Source organism: Labrus mixtus, chromosome 1 (assembly GCF_963584025.1).
Source record: "Labrus mixtus chromosome 1, fLabMix1.1, whole genome shotgun sequence".
In the NCBI taxonomy this organism is placed as follows: domain Eukaryota; kingdom Metazoa; phylum Chordata; class Actinopteri; order Labriformes; family Labridae; genus Labrus; species Labrus mixtus.
In genome coordinates this window covers 18,247,701-18,257,199 of record NC_083612.1, presented here as the reverse complement: position 1 = coordinate 18,257,199, position 9,499 = coordinate 18,247,701, and the positions used below count along the sequence as shown (strand labels likewise).

At 38.2% G+C, this 9,499-nt stretch overlaps 1 protein-coding gene across 1 annotated transcript in view; it reads right to left on the bottom strand.

The window, feature by feature from the left end:
- Positions 1–212: 212 nt before the first annotated feature.
- The window catches only part of cdh16 (cadherin 16, KSP-cadherin), a 32,482-nt gene continuing 23,195 nt past the window's right edge, over positions 213–9,499 (bottom strand). Inside the window, exons 13-18 of the mRNA XM_061036321.1 lie at positions 6,687–6,928; positions 6,452–6,582; positions 5,699–5,938; positions 3,068–3,184; positions 2,369–2,485; positions 213–2,239 (exon numbers count right to left, since the gene is read on the bottom strand). Of these exons, the coding sequence (XP_060892304.1) occupies positions 2,139–2,239; positions 2,369–2,485; positions 3,068–3,184; positions 5,699–5,938; positions 6,452–6,582; positions 6,687–6,928 (948 nt within the window). The 3' untranslated portion in view covers positions 213–2,138. The remainder of the gene's footprint in view (positions 2,240–2,368; positions 2,486–3,067; positions 3,185–5,698; positions 5,939–6,451; positions 6,583–6,686; positions 6,929–9,499) is intronic.

The window sequence follows — 9,499 nt, the reverse complement described above, 5'->3', positions numbered from 1 at the left end:
AACTCAAGACTGTCATATAATTATCGATAACGATTATTTACAAGGTGTTACAAGTCCTGAAAATATAAAAAAAACTATGTCATTGTTTTAACATTTACTACCACATGGTTTACTGCTTTTAAAAATAGATTTAAGTACCTAGATGTCTATCATATTTCGTTTCACTCAATTCTTCCTAACATCAGCATAAACACCATTTCAGTCAGACAACGTTGGCGCTTGTTGAAATATTTATTGCAGCAGCAGAACATAGTATTTTTTTTTCTGCCTGTAGGCTCTGACAACATTACCCCTTGCAGTTTTTTTTAGTAATAAGGTGATATCTTCTACCCTCCAGTCGGAGCTTACAGGTGGTTGCTGTGGTGGTGTTGCTCTGGTGGTGGGGTTGAGTGCAGTACAGGTGCAGGTCATAGTTGGCAGAGAAAGAGACACAGAGCAGAGGAAGAGACCGGAAATCTTGCAGCTTAAACAGACAGCCAATTAGAAGCAGGTGTGGTCAGGTGGTTGTGGATAATGAGACATGTCAAGTGTGAAATCAGTGCAGCTCAAGTTGTCTGCCTGAACTAGCTCGTAGGCGTCGCCTCATAACCCATACGTCTGATTTTTCTGTCAGTACAGTCCTTTGTTGCTGTCATAATGTTTTCAGCCCATTTTTTACATGAACTTCATTTAAAAGGGCAAGGCCTATGGTGTGTGCCTAGCTAGTACACTTCAGGGTCTCAGATGGGGGTTTGAAAATATTAAATATTCCTAAATATTTTTTATCTCGATATTGCTACTTTTTGCTCTAGTTTGGTCTCCACAAACCCTTGAATTTGGGACTTTTTGGAATCAAACTGTTGGTGAAAAAAATAGGTTTGAAACAAAAAAAGTTTAGCTCAAGCTCAAGACATTAGCCTGTGACCTATGAGTTTGAAATTGGGGTTTTTGCATCACAAACAATTTGACTGTCCACTTGTTTCTCCTCACAGCCTCACAAACAATTATCTAAAATTGATTAAACTTGTCACAGCACATGGGTGAAAATAAAACATTTATTCAATTTGTCTTTTGTGAAAGAGAGGTGATTAGTTTGTCCGACAATGCTGGCTAAATGTCATCCAGTAGACCTTCCATGAGCTATTTATAGCAACACTTTGGTCTGAATATAGCTCTGCTTGCCTGTGAGGTCACCTGGGTCAGCATTCATAAAGGCTTAATCACACAGACAGAAGCGTGCTGCTAATGAAGTTACTAACATGACATTTCAGGCTGTCTCATTAGATTAAAAGTGTTTTGGTTTGTAATGTAAAAGCAAGCAGGTGAATGAGAGATAATAAATCTATAACCTTAGGTATGAGAGGCGCAGATCTACAGTAGAGTTTACATACACTAAGACCTGGATGGATTGAATAACAGAAAAGAAAACATCAGATTTTACAAAGGATGCATAACTGGTACTTGGATCATTGTTAATTCTGCAAATGAGTAAAATTAGATTAAATCTCATTTCAGCATTTACAAGCAGGTTATGGTGTTTTTGAAACCAATATAATAACCGAAAATCAAGGTGACATGTGTAACTAATATTGAATTGTATATACAGTATTGTAACAAAGTATTGATGTTGGGGTAAAAGACAAGATTTTAAGAATTAAGTTGCATTGTTTTTCAGCAGACTTATGAACAGTAACAAAAATATAATGATGTTATCTCAATATTTTAACTTGAAAATGACTATTTTAAAAAAATGACATTTTATTTATTTTGCCAATGACTTAATTCCAAAACTTATGCTAACAAAACATTTTTTCCCTACAATAACAAATATTCGCTTTAGTAGTAAATAGGTATCAGTCCCAGGCAAATGAAAAGATTCATAGCAATAAAAAAATGACAAACCTCAAACAATAATAATAAACCAACAATATGTCCCCAGGCACGGGCCCAAGTGCATTACATACATTACAAATATTGACTAGTCTGAAATATGAGTTAATTTTGTTTTGAGGTTTGTGAACATCTGAACTTCAATCAAATTATTGACATATACATGAATTCTTTGACATTCCCCGCTCACTTAATGAATTTATTGCCCTGAAGGCCACATTGGTTTGGCCCGGGCAGAAAGCTGGACAAACAACACAACCGTTTTCTAATTAGATTGACATCTTCAGGGGAACTCTCTCCTGGTTTGTTTTACTTGGCTGTTTGGGGTTCTGGTAGGAGAGCCTCACAAATACGACAATGAGGATAGTTCCTGAAAAAAAAAGAAAAAGAAACAAAGATCATTTCTATTACTGCTTGTTTGTAAATGTAGAACATGCACTCTCAAAGAGAACGAAGACGTTTGTTGTTCGTTATGCAGCATTAAAAACGGCCTCCTTACCTATGACTGCAAATGTGCCAAGCAAAATGCCCACCGCAGACTGAATAGTTGGCATGCCCGGCAGCTGCTTGGCTGCCATTTTGCAGTTCCCTCTGACGTTGCAGGGACACACGGTCACTAAACGGAGAGGGGAAATGAAAAGAAAAGGTCAAGATTAGATCTTTTTAATGTCACACCACAGAGAACATTCTTACTCCACAAGAAATGCAACTCATTGAGAGTTTGATTTTTATGGTTTTGATAGATGATTTGGATGAATTCACCTTATAAACAATGTTCAATTTAAATTAGTAAGGGATTCATTAAGAGAGTGCAGACAATAAATTCATAAAAACTATGTAAGCTAAACGTATCATAACCTAACCTTTAACTTCAAAACTTCCAGCCGGGTACATTAAAGATTACAACTGCTTACAATTTCTTTCACCATACACTTTATCTCCACCTGTGTATGATAGACTATGTGTAATGTATATACGGTGTCAGCTATCTGCACTGAGCAGAGCACAGTCTGAAGAGAGCGTTGTAATCACAAGACTGGAAAAATCATTTGGAAAGCCACATTGCATCATCATTAAAACGAGAGCGGCGCTAGGACAAGCTGGCACACAGAAGGTTGATCTCTATTGATTGTTCCTACACGCTCATCTGCAAACCTCACCGTGCTCACTTCAGCACATCAACAGGAGTGGGTAATACCTGGCAGGTTTATGAAGGTGCTCCTGGGAGGAGAGCTGCTGTCAGAGATGGTGAAGGGCACCGTGTAGACCTCAGGGGCCAGGTATGGGATGTTTAAAGACAGGTTGGTGTGAGTATCTGGAGGACAAAACACTTACATGATGGTCCAGAAAATATGACAGGAAACATTTGACTGTTGATAGAAATGTACACATTAGACTAAACATTTTGCTCCTTTTGATTATATAACGAGCTTGATGTTGTCAGAGCTCCTTTTCGGAAAACAGTTTCACTTCTGGAAACCAAGATAATAATGATGGATTTTAATTTCTTGATCAAAAATGAAGCAACATATGACAACATATAATAGAAAGACCCTGAACAAAAAGGTCTATTCAGTAGGTTATTTTACTTATGATCTTAGGATCGACAAATATATGCCTTGTCCGATGTATAAATCAGCGCATCTAATGTGATTCTTATATTTGCCTATCTTTGATTTTAATAATAATAGATTGAATTTATATAATGCTTTTCAAGCGACCCAAGGTTATTATTGAAACTATTGAATGAAGTTTACCTACCATGCTGTGCCAAAGCAAAATCCACCAATAAGCAGCTCAATGATTGGTTAAGGTTTCAGTATTGTTGTTTTTAATTCAGGCTTGCAATAAAAAAAAAAACCTTCTCGTAAAACACTACTCTTGAGTGCCATAATCCAGGACATCACAGATAAGTAAAGCAAATGGTGAGAAAGTGTTAAATTAAGCTAAAAGCTTTGTAGCATTTTATAGGAGATAACTAGAAACATGGCAATATCTTAGCTCTATACAATCATCACATGACACTGACAATGAAAAATACATGCACACAAATGTAACTGCAGAGAGGCTGGTGGGATGGAGCTGTGTGTGCAGAGGTCTGCAGTGTGTGAGTCTTTATCTTATCTTTGTAAATCAGGCTAAAATACACGCCTGGCTGCATGACGTAAAAGCCTTGTCTTGTAAAGAGAAGTGGTTTATCAAGCTGTTTGAACTCTTATCTGAGGGTCTTAAACTCCACGCTCGCACCTCACCATCATCCCCCTTCATGTTCCATTTGTCGGCGACACACCAGCTCAGCAGCACTTCTGCAGAGCCTGCTAATGTATTTATTCTCTGATCTGCCTCTAACAGGACTTTCTCTCTGAGACCACCTACCTACCTGAAACTATGCTTACACGTTTCTTCCTATACATTACAGTTTAGTAAAAAATACTTCATTGCTACTAAGGGACATATTTTGTTTTCTAAGTTTGCTACACTCAATTTCATATGTGCCTCCTGCTCTGAACATTTTATTTGGCCAGATTGAGATTGCAAAACATTTTAAATAAATTTTCAGCCCAGATTTGGCGAATGTTATGACATAGTTAGCAGGAGACTGGATGTTTCACAGTTATCGCTTTACTGCTATGAACAGTGATTAACACTGGAGGTAAATGGAACAAGCGTGTGCCGCCTCATTAGCTGAATTGAACTTCTGCAGTGAAAGGAACTCGCAAATTATATGGTACACTTGAGAGCTTTTGAAAGACTTCAAATTAATAACAATGACACACGAACACACACACGCGTGCGCACAGGTTTTTTCTTTTCATGACAGGTTGTGGTTTTTGTCTCAAACTGTGCAAATCTGCTAGAAGACATTATACAGGCAAAAATACATATCATTGGTACAGGCATTACTGGTTGAGACCAGGTGCAAAGCATTCTGGGAGACTCCTTTTTTTAGCCTCCATTAGCTGGCAGGAACCCAGCAGTGACGCCAAAGAAATTACACAGAAGATATAATTACAGCTGGGCTCAATCAATACCAACAGGAACAGGAGAGTGAAAGAGGGAGATAAAAAAAAAACCCTGAGAGGGAAGTGGTTGAACTGTTTGAATGACTTAATGACAGACGTCATAGCGGGGGAGAGTTTGCATCAAAGGAGCCCAATACTAGCAGTGTACAACTGCGAGAAAAAAAAAAAGGATAATTACAATTTACCTCTGATCCAAGATAGGAGTCGAGAAATTACGCAGAAGAAAATAGAACAGGGCAATTTGCACATCCTTAGGGCCAGATCACTCTGTTTCTTGAACTGTCTGTACTCTTGGATACTCTTGGTTACTGCAACTCAAAAGACTTAGCCCAATGTGGACAACTCAGTGCACTCTGGTTGTATTTAAAAAAACAATTAGTTAGTAATGTCACAATGCTTTGTGACTGGGCGACCTCAACCTGTCATCTCCAGTAACTCTCTTCATTATTTGGAAGCAGGCTACCCTAAAACAAAGTTAAGTATAACGCTCATGTACCCATATTTAACCTTCTTAAACTAACAGCAACATTTGTACAATTTTGAGGGTACAAAACTTAAACGTTGGGATGGATTAGTGGAACCCTCAATCCAGGCTCTAATAATGATTTAAAAAAATGTATTTTTGAAAATCAATCTCATTTTATTTAATCTACCAGGTCAATGTTGAGATAGGAGTAAGGACATCTGCTCTGAACACACACTGGCATGGCGTTGGCCTTCGATGTTCTCTCTTTTCACTGGGAGTAGGTCAAGTAATCCTTTATGCTGTAAATTGACTGGGTTCACTTGGTCTTCGTTCACCTTACCATTAATAGGTGTTAGCTTCCAGTTGCGTCTGACAGTGGCATCACTGCGCAGGGAGAAGTTGAGTCGCCCCCCATGCTGTGGCCCGTCGCTGTCTCGTGATGCCAGCACCAGAGCTTGGTCCTCCCAGCGAGGCGTGCACAGGTACTTCCAGGAGTAATCTCCAACCAGCACTGGACTATTGTCGTTCACATCCAGGATCTGCACGGTCACCAGGGTGGAGGCAGATAAGGAGGAGTTTCCTGAGGATCACAAGAAATTAGATATTTAAGAAAATGCTGTGGGTTCATTGTACAAATCTGAAGGTTGTATTTTTGTTTCTGAATGATGTTATTGCATCAAAATGACCCCGTGCAGCCTTCACTGTTACTGTGATGCTAAATCTAACTCTTTGGTCTATTCTTCTACGTCATTTATGGATTTGCCTGGACTCACAAGAATGTGTGCAGACATATGCCCTTTGTATGCGTGTGCATTTTTTTGCTTTGTTCTGTCAATGTTTTGGAGTATTGGCAATTAGATTGGAGATACATAAATATTGCATTTATTGCACATTAGGAACTTATTATTTTTCACATTTAAGACAATACTGTATAAACATCTAAGGATTCATTTATAAAATTATACATTTTATCCTCAAATAACATTTAGGTACAGTATGTTAAAAACAAACAGGATGTAATGTTTGCCTATGCATTTACCCCTTGAATTAAATAATGTTGTAGTATTTGTATTGATGATGAAAGCCATCTTACTTCCATCTACTGCAATGACCTCCATGGTGTATGTGCTGTTCTCTTCTCTGTCCAAGGCCTGCACAGTCTTCAGTTCACCAGAATACTTCCCTATTGAAAAGTATTTCTTGGTGTCGCCTTGTAGAGAATATCTGCATGGAAAACATAACCAACAATAAAAGACCTGTTACTGTCTCTGTGACTCCACTATCATACATCATTAACCTACATTTCGTTCCTAAGTTATTAGTCTTACCTTATTGGGTGAGAATCAGGGTCATAACCTCGAATGGTGGCGATAACCCGTCCTGGTTCCTCGCCCTCTCTGACGGTCACCTCATAATGGCTCTGAGACAGGATTGGACCTTCATTTACATCGTCGACGTAGATGGAGACAGTCGCTGTGGATGCAGGTCCGTATCGACCACGGACCAGAGCCACGGGGTTCTGAGCACTGATCACGAGGATGTACTCACTCTCACGCTCAAAGTCCAACACCTGTGAAAACAATCATCATCAATCAAATAATTAGACAAATACTGCACACACACAAACACAAATAGATTGATTAACGTTTGTACAGATTTTGTTTAAACTTGTAACTGACTAGATATACATGTGATGTGATGAATTTAAAAGTAGAGCCGGATCGTGGCGCCTTTACAGCAAACTTTTTTTTGTCTGTGACTGTGTAAGTGTGAGTCTCAGAAACAAAATAATACTTGATCTGGGCCATTTTAATCGAATCAAATTTAGAACATAAACACTGCTGAACCAAGCCGTAAATGTTAAAAAATAAAAGTCATACTCCAAGATTAATATAAATGTCCAACAGGTTACCCCATGCATGTTGTTCTCAGGTGCCAGGATTGCAGGAATATCAACGAAAAATAAATCAATAATCTGTGGCGCATTGTAAATTACTTTACTGTAACTTTATTGTGAGCTAACAATGCATTTTGCCTGTAGCTTCCTCAGGTTGTATTACTGATTTATTTTTCATATTCCAAGACATTGCAGGGTTAACCGAGATGTTTTTACCTAATGAGAGGTTCCTGGAAATGCTGCATGCAAAACGTCCAGGGACAAAGAAACTGGCCCGTCCCAAATGTGCCCTGCACAGCTTACTGCATATTTCCTTAACACATTAGCCAACACAGCTTAATGGTTGAAAAACAAAAATCATTTAGAAACCTCCATGATAGTGTGCCTTTCCAGAAAATACTCTCTGGTTAGTTAATACACTTCACCTTTGGTAGAACATAAATTCTAATGGAAACTGCCGATAGTGCCATCCACAGTGACCAGAACGATGTTTCTCTTACTTAGTTTTTTGAAGATAATTTTCAGTGGACTGAATGAACAGAACCAGCCATCTTCACTTAAAGTACCACCCAGGTTTAATGGGAAATTACACGTTTTACTTTATTTTGGTGAACTGGTCGGTCCAAAGTTACAGAGAAAGTATCAATAGAACGTCTCAACTATGACAGAAAATGACATAACTGAAGAGATCTGCAATTTCTTTGGAATCAGTTAAATTTAAAAGACACAGTCACACACAGTAAACAACAACATCAAAGAAACAAAGAAAAACAGCATGTCGTGTTTTCCAGCAGCAGAGGGACACATTGCAGTCCCCTGTGTCCGGTCCTCTTATCTTTCTTCCAAGAAACTGGATTTACTGGCAGAGTTTTTTTGTATTAACTTTATAAACCAGACATGTGGTCACAGAGAAATAACACTGATTCACTTTGTCACCAATATGTTTTCCTTTCTGATACACTTAAAACAAATACTACTTGACAAAGCTATAAATTCCCCCTGGAGGAGCTGGATTTAATGTTGAGCTGCGTTGTATGACCTAAAGGCCATGAAGTGTCATTGGTGTTCAATACTTACATTGTTGATAGTGAATGAATGTCAAGGTCAGATAAACACATAAATCCATCCATAAACAACACACCAACTTCTGTTTTATATGTGCTATTTTTGGGTCCAACATTTAACTGAAAAATTGGGAGTACAGATTTCAAAGGGGGATTAGTGTAATCTGGACACTAAAAATAGTAACAGTATTTGGAGGATTAAATACGTAGTTCAAAGTGAGGGTACAGGAAGATTAAAAACAGTTATGAGACTATGATTTGAATACTTATACTGAATACTAGAGGCCAGCTTATGAAAAGACGGAAAAATAATAATGGATTATAACTGTAAGGAATCTGATAAATGTCTAAAATCTTCCTTTGAACGTATGTTTGCTTTTAGTATTTTTCCTCAAACGTGTTCCGTCTGCACATTAAAAACTAGACATTTTTTTTAAAGCAACGCTGTATGACATCACACGGCTCAGGCTGAGTGCGTCTCTGTTGCCATGGAGAAGAAACGCAGGCCTTGGAGGGCGCATGAGGGCCGCTGGTGACTGGAAGTGACGCATCACACTACTCAGGGTGTGATCAGTGTACCAGAACATGTGCTTGGACACTCTCTCTCTCTCTCTCTCTCTCTCTCTCTCTCTCTCGCTCTCTCTCTCTCTCTCTCACTCTCTCATCATCATTTGAACCACTCTTTACTAGAAGTCACATGGCCACAGTCAGGATGACACAATTTGGGATTATTTCTGGAAACCTTTATTCTAAAATATAAATAAAGTATTAGTGAAACATTATCATTGACCTCACCTCATCTTCACTGTTAGGAAAGGGAATCATGCCTTAAATGGTTCTGCTGAATATGAAACATGTTAAACCCTTTTTACTTTAACCATAACACATTTGTCTTGCTTGTGTCTTTTTGCACACATGTTGCAACGTGTCTGCAAACTTACTGAATAGTTTATAAGAAATGTCTTTTGGTAAGTGTGTCGGCCTATACGGTTGTGATTTTATCAATGAAAACAATTCAAATTGATGTTAATTTTAAGATACAAGTAAGGGACAAAAAACACCAACATAAGAAACAAACAAACAAACAAACAGCCAATTTAGTAAATTTAGGGACGTGAACAACTGTAAATGATTGTTGGTTCATTTGTATAAGCTGTCCATAAGAATATTTTGAGCCCCC